Raw genomic sequence first — 17598 nt, 5'->3', positions numbered from 1 at the left:
CCTGCCGGTTCTGCTCTCTAATTTTCAGATCCCATTTTTTTCTTTTTTTTTCTTCTATTTATATTTATTAATGTTTATCTAATTACCACACTACCCCTCATTTAATTATACTTACTTCTAAACCACCAAGGGCTTGGTTGCCTTTTCCTACTCATTTTATTTCAAAACATTACAAAAACACTTTTCAAAAGTTGTGAAAAATTTAGAAATGTGATTATTTTGCTGATTATATCAAATTTGATCCTCAAACTTTTAATTGTTATATAAATTTTGTTTTGACTATTTATTTTTCAATTTCATCTCTTAAAATTTTTATTTTTATATTAACTTTGGTCTTTATTTTTTATAATTGCTATTTGCTTTTTCCTTATCATTTTTTTAATTGAAATTTTTTATCTATCAAATTTGATCCTCATTCTTTTGATTGTTACTTATTTTATTTGAAATAATTTATGAAATATATGATTGTTATTATTTTAATTTCTTTCATCTTTCATTTTTTTAAAAAAATTTTAGATTTGATCTCTATTATTTTGATTATTATTTATTTTATTTGAGATAATTTATGAAATTGTTTTTTCAATTTCATTCTCATTCAACTTTTTTAATTTGTAAGATGTGTTCCTCATTATTTTAATAAACTTGAGAAAAAATTAAAATATTAATAAGTTATTTTTCCAGCTTATTTTCCATGACATAACCAAACACTGGAAAATGTTTTTCAACTGAAAAATACTTTCTCGGAATTCACTTTTCCCGGAATTCACTTTTTCAAAGGAAACTACTTTTCAGCAAACAAACGGGGCCTTAGTCTTAGGTTTTAATTCTCAAGTGAACAATAAAATCAGATATGGGTTAACAATTCTATATCAATTTGTGAAACTCAAGATAAAATTTACCTCTCCGATTATTTTAAAAATAAACCATATGTCAAATACTAGGAAATTTGAAGAAATACATGGCTAGTGATTTGTGTAATTTATTGCATGGTAATTTAAAACTAATATATTATTTCCTTTTCATTTGATTTAAATGTCACTTTAATATAAAGATGAGTAAGATTAGGGGAAAAAATTATATCATATATGCAAAGTGAAAAATATAAATATAAACTTAAAAATTATTTTTAAAACAATAAATTAACTTAAAAAATCAATTTTAAATAAAAATTAAAAGTCACATATCTTTCTATTTTGTTGATGAAATTGTCTAATTCTGATATTACATGCTGTCACACATAAATGATTAAATTTATAAAAGTCACATATCTTTTTATTCTGTTGACGAAATTTTCTAATTATATGTTGTCACACATAAATAATTAATTGTAAGGAGGTTGACATTGTCTTTGCATTGAACAAACAAGGAGGGAATGAATTGCTGATTCTATTTCTAATGGAAGATGTTAAGTAAATGCACTAAGTTTATTCGGTAGTGCAGTATAACCTCATAAAAAATTGTGAGTAAGTTGAGAAAATTTAAGAATTTATTAAATTTCAAGACATGTGAGATTAGTTAAGATACGTACAAACTAACCCGTACATTCATGTTAATTTAAAAAAATATATCACTATAAAATTTAAAAAAATCTATTAAACTTGAGATGTTAAAATTCCATGGGCAATGTAGTTATTTGGCTATCTTCAACTTAACCAGTAAAAGGGAAACAAAGTTTCATACATCCCTTGTCTTCTCATGCTCGTATTACTGGTTAAGCAATTTGTAAGTAAAACCTTGTGAGAGCTCCCAGTAGCTTCCTCGTAGCAGGAACTATCCTGCTGATATGTATGTTCTCAAATTACATCTCTCACAAGGCAGAAGAGAAAGAAAACTGTGTGGCTTAAGTTAGTGGCAGGGGCCTACACGCAAGGCACAGAGTCCTCAAACACTATTGTTAGTCAATCAATACTGGAAAATCAACTATATAAAAGACTTTTTTTGAGACCATACATGTCAGAAAGGGACAGTTTTTTATTTTGTCAATAAGCCGTGTTGTTTGCTTCAACACAAGTCAGTTTTCTGTTATACCATTTGTGGAGGAAATAGGGAACATAGACAACTTTCTCAACCGCTTTCAATCAGTCTTGCTCAATTCAATTATCCTTATCTCTTTTGTGTTGAAAATCTTTCTGCAGTAATTAAAGTCATATGTGCAACCTCTTCTTCTTACATCACAGGTGAAGAAATTTATGTCTTTTACGTACCTTGCTGTCTCTAGTGGTTTAAGGTGTTTTTCAAAAATATTTTAGCTTTGAAAATATATTAAAATAATTTTTTTAATATCCAAAAGCTATAAAAAAAACCAGCCTTTTGCCTTTGGGTTGTGCTAGCTTTAGCATTTTCCTTGTTGTAATTTATAGTCATTCGAGACTTGTGATCGAGCAGTGACAAGGACACCAATATATCATCTATCTTCCATACTTCATCTTATGGCTTTCGCTTACGCAGCTTTCTTTTTTTTCAGTTATTTTTATTATTTTTAATGAGACATAAATTTTATTTTATTTTTCTTGGTGTCTGTCAAATTATTTTAAATAAATTTAAAAAATAACTAATAAAATACTACAATTATTCTCTAAACATAAAAAATTTTATGATATTTGTTGGTAGTTGAATGCAAGTCAAGTCTACCAGGGTTGGGCCTAGTTTCACAAAAATCTTAGATTAATAGTCGTACCCCAAGGAAGAAACAATGGTCAAGCCATAGCTTTAGCATTTTGCTTCTTGAACTTTAAAGTCATTATGACAACAATATCATCTATCTTTCATACTTCATCTAATGGCTTTCGCTTATGCTTCTTTGTTTTTGTTGGTAATTTGTATTTACAAGCCTGCAAATTCCCAGCAAAACCACTCGACCTTGATAAGATTAGGTTCTTCAATCTCCACCAACATCCAACCAACTTCATGGCGCTCCCCTTCTGGCACATTTGCCTTTGGGTTCTACCCACAGGGCAGTGGCTTTATAGTGGGAATTTGGTTGGTGTGTAAGCCAGCTGATATAATCACCTGGACAGCATACCGAGATGACCCTCCTGTGCCATCAAATGCTACGTTGGAGTTGACCGTAAACGGTAAGCTTCTTTTTAAGAAACTTATTCTGCCAACAATGAGGCCGGTGAAGAGAAGCTCATTGCTAGGATAGAGAAGTCAGCTTCAAAACGCTCGCATGCTTGATTCTGGAAATCTAGTGCTCTACAATGAACATTCTGATGCCATTTGGGAGAGTTTCAAATTTCCTACAGATACAATATTAGGAGGCCAGAATCTATATGCAGGGGGTGGGAACTGCTTTCCAGTGCATCTACAAACCAATTTTTCAACAGGAAGGTTTCATCTTAAAATGCAATCTGATGGGAATCTTGTTTTGTATCCCATAGACACTATAGACACTTCAGTAGATGCTTATTGGAACACTGCCACTTTTGGTTCCGGTACCCATCTGTACTTGAATTATACCGGGCAAACTGCTAATCCTTAACAACACCTTGGCCAGTGGCACACCTGTGTTTTCCTCTGATTCAGAATCGGAAAACAGCTCAACTATCTACCGTGCAACATTGGGTACGATGGAATTTTTCGATTGTATTCTCATAACTTCGACAGCAATGGTGCCTACACTACATTCTCTTATGCATTATGCACCAAAAAGTCAGTGCGAAGTGAAGTCTTTCTGCGGTCTCAACAGCTACTGCACCATGAACGATAATCAACCTTACTGCAGCTGTCTTCCTGGCACTGTTTTTGTCAATCCCAACCAGAGATATAATGGGTGTAAGAGAAACTACACTGAAGAACTATGCAAAGTTGCAGAGGAAACATCCTCGTATAGCATTACTGATATGGAGAAAATGACTTGGGATGACTTTTCTTATTTTAAAAACTCCATGTCAGAAGAAGATTGCAGAAAGTCCTGTTTGCAGGACTGTAACTGTGCTGGTGCGCTGTACGAATCTGGGGACTGCAAGAAAGTGAAGTTCCCAGTGAAATATGCTAAGAGACTGGAAGGTGACTCATCAAAGGTTTTCTTCAAGGTGGGTTTGAAGAGTGTCGAAAGCCGCAACCGATCCATTGCCACTGCAACGAAGCCTCCAGTGGTCCATAAGACAAGCAAGAAGACAGTGATGCTCATTTGTGTTATGAGCGTAGCATTCATTACATGCTCTTCAATTGCCATTGCAGTTTCTGTTTTTTTCATCTCTAAGTCAAGAGTTGTTAAGGCCAGAATGCGGTTGGGAGGCGGAAATCTTGGCTTGGCCCATGAGCTCACTCTGAGAGCATTTTCATATCGGGAGCTTAAAAATGCAACCAAGGGTTTCAGGGAAGAGTTGGGAAAAGGATCTTTTGGAGCAGTTTACAAAGGGACATTATACAAAGGTAAAAAAGTTATTGCAGTCAAGAGGCTAGAAAAGCTGGTCAGTGAAGGTGAAAGGGAGTTCCTCACAGAGATGCGTTCGATTGGAAAAACTCATCATAAGAACTTGGTTCGGCTACTTGGTTACTGTACTGAGGACTCCCAGAGACTCCTAGTATACGAATACATGAGCAACGGTTCCCTTGCAGATCTTCTCTTCCGAACTGAAAGGATCCCAGATTGGAGTCACAGAGTGAAAATTGCTTTAGATATTGCTAGAGGGATCCTATATCTACACGAAGAGTGTGAAGCACCAATCATCCATTGCGATATAAAGCCTCAAAACATTCTAATGGATGATTTTTGGACTGCTAAGATCTCTGATTTCGGGCTAGCAAAATTGCTACTGCCTGATCAAACAAGAACCTTTACGATAGTCAGAGGGACACGAGGTTACTTGGCTCCTGAATGGCATAAGAACACTCCAATATCAGTCAAGGCAGATGTTTACAGTTACGGAGTTATGCTCTTGGAAATTGTTTTCTGCAGGAGAAATATAGAAACTAATGTATCAAGACCAGAGGAAGTTCAACTTTCTAATTGGGCATACGAGCTTTTGACTGCAAGAGAATTGGACAAGCTAGATCTTGGTAAAGATGTAGACTTGCAGAATTTTGAGAAAATGGTTATGGTGGGCATTTGGTGTATTCAAGATGAACCAGGTATCCGTCCTTCTATGAAGTCTGTTGTGTTGATGTTAGAAGGAATTACCGATGTATCTGTTCCTCCACGTCCAGCTTCAGCTTCAGCATAAGTTTGTAGGCAGGAAAACTTTTAAAATTCTGTATCTTGTAGTTGTAGTAGTTCTAACAAAAAAAATCATTTGTTGTTTTTCATGGGAGGAGAAGTTACGGAAGCAGTAGTGTAAAGAACATGTTTCTGTCTCCTCCAAATTCAATGTTTTTGAATAATTATTACGGAAACATTAATTACAGCATGTTGTTGTTGATGGATTGATGGATTCTTCCATCGATATCTTACTTGTTATTCGTTTCTTCTTTCCAATGAGAAGACATTAAGCTTAGAAATTTAATCTCTAATACCTCATAAATCGAAAGAAATTATTAACTTGGTTTAAGAGATTAAGAGGTGAAGGTGTGTAATGCTACGGAATCAACAAATTAAATAACTACGTACATAAAGTAAAACAATAAAAAGAAAAGAAAACTATAAAGGAAAATATTGAAAATTACGATAAGTAAAAGAAAGCGAAGTATCGCGGAAATTTTGTTTAAGAAATTGTATATATAAAGCTAACCATTATTTTCAAATACTAGACGACCTATTAATAATATTATATAAATAAAGTTCTACATAAACTATAAATTTTAATTCTATACAAACTGTTTATACAGCATATAAGAATTTTACAATATAAATACTATCATAATTCTTACTCCCTATTTATGCACTTGTATGTGTTAAAACTCTAAATAAACTGCAAACATTCACCAACGTTATCATAATTTTACAATGACTTCTCTCAGCCGACTGGTCTTAACACGTCTGGTAGACTTTTGTGGAGCACCACACTAGGACGTGTTATTACTACCGATAGCAAACAAATCTTTCATTTCACACGGTTTTAGTTTTGAAGTTTGCTAGAATTTTCATCACATTAACATTTAGCCAGTATAGTCTAAAAAATAGCTAGCTTTTCTGCATCTGTTTGGCTCTTTACACCACACTCCTGTCCGCATGGCTTTGGTATCAGGGCTTCTGCTTCTAATGTTATCTATACTCTTCGAGGAAGCAAGAACTCAACCAAACCGATTTGGTGAAATACACTTAGGTTCTCAGTTATCTCCCATCTCTAACTTAGATTCATGGCAATCCCCTTCAGGCAATTTTGCGTTTGGCTTCTATTCACAGGGAAATGGATTTGCCGTAGGAATATGGATGATGGGTCAGCCTAATAACACGGTCGTCTGGACTGCAAATCGAGATGATGAACCAGTCTCCTTCAATGCTACAATTCACTTATCAGAAGAGGGTAAGCTGCTTCTTCGAACTGAGCAGGGCAATGAAAATCTTATTGCTAATGTTTCAGAAATCGCAGCTTCAGCTTCAATGCTTGATTCGGGTAATTTCGTGCTTTACAATGGTTCTTCTATTATTTGGCAAAGCTTTGATTACCCAACTGACACCATATTAGTAGGTCAGAATCTTACTTATCCTGATAAATTGGTTTCAAGTGTGTCGAGCTCAAATCACTCCAGTGGAAGGTTTTTCATCGCGATGCAGGAAGATGGAAACCTTGTCGCCTACCCTACAAACAGCGCTGGTCTATCTGTTGATGCTTACTGGGCCAGTGATACTTATCAAGACAGCAAAAAGGGGTTGAGTCTCTATTTCAATCACCAGGGATTTCTGTTCATGGATACGGTCTCTAAAAAACCAGTCTTGTTGGCAAGAAGTTCTTATCCCTGTAACAACAAAACAGCAATCTTTCGTGCGACTCTTGATGCTGATGGGATTTTCAGGTTGTATTCACACTGTTTAGAGAACAAAACTAGCCGGAGTGTGCGTATTGAGTGGTCTGCGTTGAATAATCAATGCGATGTTCGTGGCTTCTGTGATTTCAACAGTTATTGCTCTGGCACGGGCACTAATGCTGACTGTTCCTGTTATCCTGGATTTGCTTTCAATGATCCCAGTGAGAAATTCAGTGGATGCTACAAGAATGTCCCTGAAAGTTTTTGCACAGGCACCAAAGAAGGGCAAATGTACGATGTCATAACCGTAGAGAATATATTGTTCGAACGATATCCTTACTCTGTCCTAGATGAGAAGAAAAACAATTGTGGTTTGTCTTGCCTGGAAGATTGTCTTTGTGATGTTGCTCTATATATGAATGAGAGGTGTGAAAAGTATACTGCACCAATTCGATATGGTATAAAAGATGTAAACGAATCATCTATAGCCTTCTTCAAAGTGAAACCAACTCCTGCTGCACCTCCAATGAGCCTGACAATCATCATAGAAAGCAAGAAAAGTTTACTTGTGTTTCTTGCTATAGCATTCGGCTCTGTTACTTTCTTGTGTTTTGTCATTGCAATCTCTACTTTCTGCGTGTACAGGGATCGAGCTTATCTTTACGAAAAGCTGTCAGGAATCATAAGCTTGGCTGGAGAGTTCACTCTGCGGTCATTTTCTTATAGTGAGCTTGAGAAAGCTACAAGTGGTTTCATGGAAGAGCTGGGCAGGGGTTCTATTGGTGCAGTTTACAGAGGGACAATGCCTAGGGGTGACAGAACTGTTGCTGTTAAGAGACTTGAGAAAGTTTTAGATGAAGGGGAAAAAAAGTTTCGAGCAGAACTTGGTTCGGTTGCTTGGTTTTTGTGTGGAGGGCTCTCGGAGGGTTCTCGTCTACGAGTACTTGAGAAACGGCACCCTTGCCGATCTTTTATTCCAGTCTGAGAGGCGCCCCATTTGGAAAGAAAGAGTGAGGATTGCTCTAGATATAGCTCGAGGAATACTCTATCTACATGAAGAGTGTCAAGCCTGCATCATCCATTGCAATATAACCCCTCAAAACATTCTCATGGATGATTCTTGGATGGCCAAAATCTCCGATTTCGGATTATCAAAGCTATTATATCCAGATGAAATAAGAAGCTCGATGGCACTCTCACAGAGTCGAGGGCACATGGCACCTGAATGGCAGAATAACGCCTTGATGTCGGTAAAAGCTGATATCTACAGCTTCGGAGTTGTACTTCTGGAGATCATCTGTTGCAGAAGCAGTATAAAAGTAGACGTCTCAACACCAGATGAAATGAATCTTCCCAGTTGGGCATATCAATGCTTTGCAGCTGGACAGTTGGATAAGCTTGTGAAGGATGAAGATATAGAATTCGAGTCACTGGAAAGAATGGTGAAGATTGGACTGCTGTGCGTTCAACATGATCCAGCTTCACGTCCTTGTATCAAGAATGTGATCTTGATGCTTGAAGGGTCCGGTGACATTCCAGCTCCATCAGCTATAGCTCCATTCCGTAGCACCGCTTAGTTTCCAAATAATTTGCCTCATGTTTTATGCATAATCTATACGTGATATGTAACCATGTATTTGTGTGTTAAATGGTCGTGGATTTGAAGTGATTTGTGAGGCGTTTTTATCTGTTTCTGCTTCCAATTTGACCAGTGAAGAACCAAAAATATATATACAGAACTTATTTGAAATTATGGTTGGAGATGGTTTTTTAAAATGTTTTGTTAAAAAAATATATATATTAAAATAAATTTTTTTATTATTTTTAAAAAATTTTAATATCAACATATCAAAATAATTTAAAAACATTAAAAATATAATTTAAAACTAAAAAATCTTCGAAAATTTTAAAAAAACATGATCTAACCGCACAAACAAATATTATCATAGAAAATTGAATGAGAAAAAAAAACAGCACATATAAATACTAGTTTTATTCTTTGAAAGTAAATATAACTGCAAATTTAAAATCCATTCCTGTAACTTTTTCTTTTCTTGTCAAATTTTTCTATGTTTTATATGTTGTTTTAATTTTATCTTCCATTTACAATATATATACACACTACACACACACCTGATGGAAAACATACCCTTAATTGTATTAGGGTCTTGAACTCATAGAAATCCAACGAAATACTTAGGCTGTGTAAATACAGTCCATTTGTTCCATAGGCTTATTAAACCCCAGCTTCCAAGCCTAAGCTTTCCCAGATAGGGTGCAGCCTATGTCCCATCCAAAGCCCAAGCTAGCTAGGCTGGTTGCAACTTTTATATATATATATATATATAATAATCCCCCATCTATTAAAAACAAATGAAATCTTAAAAGCTACTTTTAAATAATAAATTAACAAAAAAATTAATTTTAAATAAAAATTAAAATCCACATGTCTTTCTATTTCGTTCATAAAATTGTTTAATTCTAATATATGGAGTTATATCGAGATGAAAACAAACTAAATTAACCTAAATGAATAAGTGATTTTTAATTTTAACTTTGTAAAATACTACTTTTAATATTCCATTAAAAATAATAATAACAAGTAAAATGAATACACAAAAAATATATATATTTGAAGTATTTTATATCTTTAATATTTGGTTTAAAATTTTATACTTTATAATACATAGTTTCTTAAATAATATATCTAGGATTTAACTTGCGAAATAATGATTTATATCTATCTAATATTAATTTAGTGTCTACAATTGGAAGAATAATTAAATAGAACTATAATGGAGAAATTCTCTTTCCAATTAAATAGCCATTCATTATCGACTTAATTAGTCTTTTGATCGAAATTTTATTTGCATCATGAAATGTTTTATGATATGTTCTTAATACTCATTAATTAGATAGAACGGCATTTGCATGCATTATTTATCCCAGAGATGTAAAATAAACTAAGACAATGTATTTTGTTAGAGAATGTCGTAGATGGAGGTTTTCAAACATGATGCCTTATCCCTCATAAAATCAAAGGTTAATTTTCTTTTCTTTTTTTAATTTTTATTTGAAAGTTAAATGCCATTGTTAATATTAATTTGTATAGTTGTCTAACCGGAACTAAAAAAAAATCAGTTAAGGCCCCGTTTGTTTGCTGGAAAGTAATTTCTTTTTGAAAAGTGAATTCCAGAGAAAGTAAATTCCAGAAAAGTGAATTTCAAGAAAGTATTTCCCGATGTTTGGTAGTGTAATGAAAAATAAGTTGGAAAACACTTTCCAATGTTTGGTTATGTCATGGAAAATGAGCTGGAAAAGAACTTATTAATATTTTATTTTTCTCAATTTTATTAAAATAATAAGGAACAAATCTTACAAATTAAAAGGTTGAATGAGAATGAAATTGAAAAAAAAAAATATAATTTCATAAATTATCTTAAATAAAATAAATAATAATCAAAATAATAGAGATCAAATCTAAAAAATTAAAAAAAGAAGAAGATGAAAGATGAAGAAATTAAAATAAGAATAATCAACATTTCATAAATTATTTCAAATAAAATAAATAACAATCAAAATAATGAGAATCAAATTTGATAGATAAAAAATTTCAATAAAAAAATGATAAGGAAAAAGCAAATAACAATTATAAAAATAAAGACCAAAGTTAATATAAAAATAAAATTTTAAGAGATAAAATTGAAAAATAAATATTCAAAACAAAATATAAAGAGTAATCAAAAGTTTGAGGATTAAATTTGATATAATCATCAAATAATGATATTTTTAAATTTTTCACAACTTCTGGAAAGTGTTTTCCCCCCAAATTTTTCAGGAAAACACTTTTCTAAAAACAAAGCCAAATTTTTCTTTTACTGGAAAGTATTTTTCATTGACCAACTTTCCTACTAGCAAATAAACACAAGAAAGTTTGGAAAGTGATTTCCCGGAAACCACTTTCCGGAAAACAAACACAGCAAAGAGAAACCATTTTCCTGAAAACCAAGCCAAAATTTTCTTTGACTAAAAAGTATTTTTCATTGACCGGAAAATATTTTCCGTTGACTAGAAAGTGTTTTCCGTTGACCGGAAAGTGTTTTTCATTGACCAACTTTTCTAATGGCAAACAAACACAGGAAAGTTTGGAAAATGGTTTCCCGGAAACTACTTTCTAAGAAACAAACATGGCCTAAGTGTTTAACGATATTCTATCAATTTGTGTAAATCAAGACAAATTAAATTTACCCCTCCGGTTATTTTAAAATAAATCATATGTAAAATACTAGGAAATTTGAGGACGTACATGGCTAGTGATGATGTAATTTATTACACGGTAAAGTAATATATTATTTCCTATTCATATGATTTAAATGTCACTTTAATATAAAGATGAGGAATTTATATATTAATCTTCAATGATTTATTTTATTCCAATTTATTTATCACATATTGGATATAAGATAAGAAAAATATAAAAATAATGAGTTTTTTATTATTAAGTTTAGCTGTCTAATGGTTAGATATGATATAAAACAAAAATGCAAATCTTGTAAGATAACATTGAAAAACAAATATCATATATGCAAAGTGAAAAATACAAAGTGATAAATTGGTTTCAAGTGTGTCGAGCTCAAATCACTCCAGTGGAAGGTTTCTCCTCCAGATACAGGAATATGGAAAGCTTGTCGCCTACCCTACAAACAGCGCTGGTCAAGATGTTGATACTTACTGGGCCAGTCATACTACTGGGTTGAGTTACTTCAGTACTCTCTATCTTAATCACCAGGGATTTCTGTCCATGGATACGGACTCTAAAAAACCAGTCTTGTTGGCAAGAAGTTCTTATCCCTGTAACAACAAAACAACAATCTTTCGTGCGACGTTTGATGCTGATGGGATTTTCAGGTTGTATTCACACTGCTTAGAGAACAAAACTAGCTGGAGTGTGCATATTGAGTGGTCTGCGTTGAATAATCAATGCAATGTTCATGGCTTCTGTGATTTCAACAGTTATTGCTCTGGCTTGGGCACTAATGCTGACTGTTCCTGTTATCCTGGATTTGCTTTCAATGACCCAAGTGAGAAATTCAGTGGATGCTACAAGAATGTCACTGAAAGTTTTTGCAGAGGCACCAAAGAAGGGAAAATGTACGATGTCAAAGCCGTAGAGAATATATTGTTCGAGCCAAATCCTTATTCTGTCCTACATGTGAAGAAGGAAAATTGTGGTTTGCGTTGCCTGGAAGATTGTCTTTGTGATGTTGCTCTATATATGAATGAGAGGTGTGAAAAGTATACTGCACCAATTCGATATGGTTTAAAAGATATAAACATATCATCTATAGCCTTCTTCAAAGTGAAAGCAGCATCTCATGCTGCACCTCCAATGAGCCCGACAATCATCATAGAAAGCAAGAAAAGTTTACTTGTGTTTCTTGCTATAGCATTCGGCTCTGTTACTTTCTTGTGTTTTGTCATTGCAATCTCTACTTTCTGCGTGTACAGGGATCGAGCTTATCTTTACGAAAAGCTGTCAGGAATCATAAGCTTGGCTGGAGAGTTTACTCTGCGGTCATTTTCTTATAGATGAAGGGGAAAAAAAGTCCGGAGCAGAAATCACTGTGATTGGACAAACTTATCACAGAAACTTGGTTCGGTTGCTTGGTTTTTGTGTGGAGGGCTCTCGGAGGGTTCTCGTCTACGAGTACTTGAGAAACGGCACCCTTGCCGATCTTTTATTCCAGTCTGAGAGGCGCCCAATTTGGAAAGAAAGAGTGAGGATTGCTCTAGATATTGCTCGAGGAATACTCTATCTACATGAAGAGTGTCAAGCCTGCATCATCCATTGCAATATAACCCCTCAAAACATTCTCATGGATGATTCTTGGATGGCCAAAATCTCCGATTTCGGATTATCAAAGCTATTATATCCAGATGAAATAAGAAGCTCGATGGCACTCTCACAGAGTCGAGGGCACATGGCACCTGAATGGCAGAATAACGCCTTGATGTCGGTAAAAGCTGATATCTACAGCTTCGGAGTTGTACTTCTGGAGATCATCTGTTGCAGAAGCAGTATAAAAGTAGACGTCTCAACACCCTCCTAGCTAGCTTGGGCTTTGGATGGGACATAGGCTGCGTCCTATCTAGGAAAGCTTAGGCTTGGAAGCTGGGGTGCAGTAAGCCTATGGAACAAATGGACTGTATTTACACAGCCTATATATTTCATTGGATTTCTATGAGTTCAAGACCCTAATACAATTAAGGGTTTGTTTTCCATCAGCCTATATATATATATACAAGATAATGCAAAGATAATACAAATATTACAGAATAACCATTTCTTTACCGTTCTTAGTGATTAGAGAGTGACATAGTGAGTTCTATGACCAGGAGAGTGAAGATTAAGTCTTGAATTTTAATGCTACAGCTAAATGATAGCCATTTACAACAAAACTGCAAAGGTCTTGGCTGTTTGTTGTTTGCTTGTGCTAACATTGGTTGTTCATTCAACTTTTGCGGATAGAAGTGTTGGTGGGAGAAACCACTGGTGGTGGCTTTGAAACACTCAGAGGGGATAAAACACAAGGTTTTATGTAATAAAACCTTGTGTTTTATCCCCTCTGAGTGTTTCAAAGCCACCACCAGTGGTTTCTCCCACCAACAATTGGTATCAGAGCCTCGTTCGTCGGAAAACAGAAGAGTTTTGGGGTATATCTGAATTTTCAAAGTTGTCAAAAACACGTTTTGATCATTCCATAGTGTAGAGCTCATCAAGACGAACTCACTGCCGAAAACATTAGCCTCATCGGAGTTCGTGGTAGACCACACGTGCCGCCTGAAGATTCTGCACAGACGACCACGCGCAACCCACGCGTGCCAGAGGTTGAAGACGACTGTTGTGCACGCTCGCCATATTCAAGCCGCCTAAGCCGAGCCACGAGCCGAGCCTCCAGCCGATCCGAGCCGAGCCGTACCCGAGTCGCGAGCCGCGCCGTACACTGCACCGAGCCGCCAGCACGCCGAAAGAATATTCCAAGAATATTCCCGGTTCAACCCAGTGAACCGCCCGCCGTACAGAATTGGTTTTTGACCGGTTCACCCATTTTTTGACCCGATTTCAACAAAGTCAGACTGATTCCCTACTATTTGGACCATTCCGGATCGATCTACAGTGTCTGTTTGGCCAAATTCGGCTCCCAGAAAGGTGATATAGTCATTCAAAGAGCAAAATGACTATAGAAGGTACACATACACTCATCCCGAAGCTGACCAAAGACAACTATGATAGTTGGTGCATCAGATTGAAGGCATTCCTTGGTTCACAAGAGTGTTTCGATATTGTACAACATGGTTATGATGAACCAGAGTCCAAAGAAGCAGAAGATGCTTTACAAGAGGCACAGAAGCAAGCCCTGAAAGTCAACAGAAAGAAGGACAACAAAGCAAAGACCATCATCTATCAAGGTCTTGATGAAGATACATTTGAGATCATAGCTTCCGCTGAAACATCACATGATATATGGGAGGCTCTCCAACAGAAATACAAAGGTGCTGACAGAATCAAGAAGATTCGTCTTCAATCTTTACGAGGAGAATTTGAGTTATTGCAAATGAAGTCCCTAGAATCTATTTCTGATTATCACACAAGGATTATGGTAATAGTCAACTAGATGAGGAGAAATGGAGAAGCCCTCATCGATTCTCGAATTACTGAGAAAATTTTGATTTTGTTGTTGTCGCAATTGAAGAGTCCAAAGATGTGGACAAGTTGACAGTAGATGAACTTATGAGTTCTTTGCAAGCTCATGAGCAGAAGATTGTATAGCGAAATGGAGATAAGGCCATCGAGCATGCCTTACAAGCAAAGCTGTCTTTCAAGGACAGATATGAGCAAGGGGAGACTTCAACAAGTGGATATACCACTCAAGCAAGAACTCAACAATCCAGAGGAGGATTTCAGCAATTCCAAGGAAAAGATCTTGGAATACAAGCTTTAGAGGAAGAGGTGGTCGAAACACCACCAGAGGAGGTCGAGGACAACAAGCATTCACTCCTAGAGGAAGAGGAGGCGGTTACAATAACCGTGATAAGAGGAATATCCAATGTTATAGTTGCAATCAATTTGGGCACTATAGCACTGAATGCAGAAGGAAAGCTCCGTTGGAGATACGTGAGCAAGCCAACTATGTAGAGAAGGATGACAGAGAAGAAGCTGCATTTCTTGTCCAACAAGGACTTGATGAGAAAAAGGAGGATATATGGTATCTAGATACTGGAGCCAGCAATCACATGTGCGGCTACCGAGAGTTATTTAGTAATCTAGATGAGACCAAACAAGGTCTAGTTACTTTTGGAGATACCATAAAGGTTCCATTCAAAGGTAAAGGCAACATCCCAATCAAGTTGAAGAATGGCGATTCCAGCTACATCGCCATGTCTATTATGTCCCAGCCATAAAGCAGAACCTGATCAGCTTAGGTCAACTTTTGGAGAGAGGCTATACTTTTTACTCGGAGAATTGTCATCTGACAATTAGAGACAACAATTGGAGATTAATGGCCTATGTGAAAATGTCCAAGAATAGGATGTTTCCTTTGAACATCTAGTATGATGCAGCAAGGTGTTTGAGTGTCATCACCAACAGTGAAGAATGGCTTTGGCACCTAAGGCTTGGACATCTGAATTTCACGAGTCTGAAGATGCTAGCAAGCAAGAAGATGGTCAAAGGTTTGCCTCACATTGATCATCCAGATGAAGTCTGTGAGAGTTGTGTCCTTAGCAAACATCACAGATCCAGTTTTGCCAAAGAAGTCAACTGGAGAGCAAAAAGGCCACTGGAGTTAGTACACACAGATGTGTGTGGCCCAATAATGCCTATGTCGACTGGACAAAATAGGTACTTCCTCACTTTTATTGATGATTTTAGTAGAAAGACGTGGATATAGTTTCTGAAGAGGAAGTCAGAAGTATTCAATTGTTTTAAAGATTTTAAAGCAATTATGGAGAAGCAAAGTGGCTACATGATTAGAACCGCGAGATCTGATCAAGGTGGAGAATATATAGCAAATGACTTTAAAGCCTATTGTATACAACAAGGCATCAGACATCAGACAACACTAGCTTATACACCACAGCTAAATGGTGTAGCTGAAAGGAAGAATCGCATGATTCTTGACATGGCAAGAAGTCTGCTCAAAGCAAAGAAGTTGCCCAAGCAATACTGGGCTGAAGCTGTATCATGTGCAGTGTATCTATTGAATCGCTGCCCAACCAGAAGTTTGCAAGGTGTCATTCCAGAAGAAGCATGGATTGGTCACAAACCAAGTGTTACCCATCTACGAGTCTTTGGTTGTGTGGCATATGCAAAGATCCCAGATGCAAGAAGGACAAAGCTCGATGATAAAAGTGAGAAATGCATCTTTGTCGGGTATGGTGAAAGAAGGATGGGATACAAGCTGTATAATCCCATCACGAAGAAGGTGATTATGAGTAGAGATGTTATCTTTGAAGAAGATAAATCTTGGGAATGGAATGATGATCAAGAAGTAGTCAAATGGATCAACATTGATTTGATCCTTGAAGGTGAAGAAGTACCAACAGTACTTGTAGAAGAACCGATTGTGCCAGCAGCTGAACCACAAAGTCCGGTGATTATGCCAGCAGCTGAACCACAAAGTCTGGTACACAGATTCCCTGTATTTAACAAGAGGAACACACCATGAGCATCACCATCAACACCACCATCAGCATCCTCATCAGAAGGACCAAGAAGGATGCGAAATCTTGAAGAGTTGTACGATGCCACTCAAGTCATGGAAGATACAACTTTATTTTGTTTCCATGCAGATAGTGACCCATTAAGCTTCAATAAAGCTGTCACAGAAAAGAAATGGATCAAAACAATGGATGAAGAAATACATGCCATTGAGAAGAATGATACTTGGAAGCTGAGTTATCCACCAGAAAACAAGAAAGCAAAAGGTGTCAAAAGGGTCTATAAGAGGAAAGCCAAATTAGTGGATAAAGGCTACAAGGAGAGAGAAGGCATTGAAAGAAGAAGTGTTCATGCTTGGCATGACATCCCTCAATTGAGTTTAAGGGGGAGATTTGTTGAATATTAAACTCAACATCCAGAAGGTCAAGGAAGGCAACCACCCACCACCAGCCACCAGCCACCAACCACCAGCCGCCAACCACCAGCTGCCACAGTCGTCGGCCGCCTTCACACCTAGAAAGTTTGAATTTTTGTATTCTGATTTCGTGTATAAATAGAGTGCCCATCTTCTGTTATATGGTGTGGAGAGAATAGAGAGAAACAGTAGAGAGAAGGAGAGGGTGTGTATTGTGAGTTTTGTGTTATTGTAAGCTTCGGTTTTGAATATTAAACTCAACAAGAAGAAGGTTCACAGAACAGGGAGCAGCTCCGGGAGGAAGATGACCTTGAAACTGAGATTGAGGGCGATGACCTTGGGACAGAGGATATCGACCTGCCTGAAGGCAACGATCTTGAGGACAACTGCGAACAAACCATTTGATATTGAACACCATGTCCTTGAAAACAACAGAGTTGATGCTACAGTAGAAGGTGTTTCAGAACGGTGACTCCCAAAGGAAGGATTATCCACCACCTGTTGTGGGGATAGAGTTTGAATCGTATGATGACAGCCTATAGTTACTACTAGCTTTGATACCCGCGCGATGCCGCGGGTCATTTTTTTTGTATAAAAAATATTAAAAAAAATA

The 17598-nt window shown here is 36.2% G+C and overlaps 2 protein-coding genes and 1 pseudogene across 2 annotated transcripts; all 3 read left to right on the top strand.

The window, feature by feature from the left end:
* The first annotated feature begins 2779 nt into the window (after positions 1 to 2779).
* Positions 2780 to 5168, top strand: LOC118034671 (G-type lectin S-receptor-like serine/threonine-protein kinase RLK1). Its single transcript, XM_035040018.2, has 3 exons — positions 2780 to 3074; positions 3192 to 3434; positions 3526 to 5168. The coding sequence occupies exons 1-3, from the start codon at positions 2780 to 2782 to the stop codon at positions 5166 to 5168; spliced, it is 2181 nt and encodes a 726-aa protein (XP_034895909.1).
* Positions 5169 to 6097: 929 nt separating this feature from the next.
* On the top strand, positions 6098 to 8537 carry LOC118034672 (G-type lectin S-receptor-like serine/threonine-protein kinase LECRK1; annotated as a pseudogene).
* A 2618-nt stretch (positions 8538 to 11155) lies between these two features.
* On the top strand, positions 11156 to 17390 carry LOC118034673 (G-type lectin S-receptor-like serine/threonine-protein kinase LECRK3). The gene is made up of 5 exons (XM_073406544.1): positions 11156 to 11185; positions 11522 to 12423; positions 12497 to 12927; positions 16702 to 16836; positions 17251 to 17390. Exons 1-5 carry the CDS (start codon positions 11156 to 11158, stop codon positions 17388 to 17390), a joined length of 1638 nt encoding a protein of 545 aa, XP_073262645.1.
* The last annotated feature ends 208 nt before the right edge of the window (positions 17391 to 17598 follow it).

This window comes from Populus alba, chromosome 19 (genome assembly GCF_005239225.2).
Source record: "Populus alba chromosome 19, ASM523922v2, whole genome shotgun sequence".
Classification (NCBI taxonomy): domain Eukaryota; kingdom Viridiplantae; phylum Streptophyta; class Magnoliopsida; order Malpighiales; family Salicaceae; genus Populus; species Populus alba.
The sequence above is the reverse complement of the archived record's forward strand: the minus strand, read 5'-3'. Positions and strand labels throughout refer to the sequence as shown.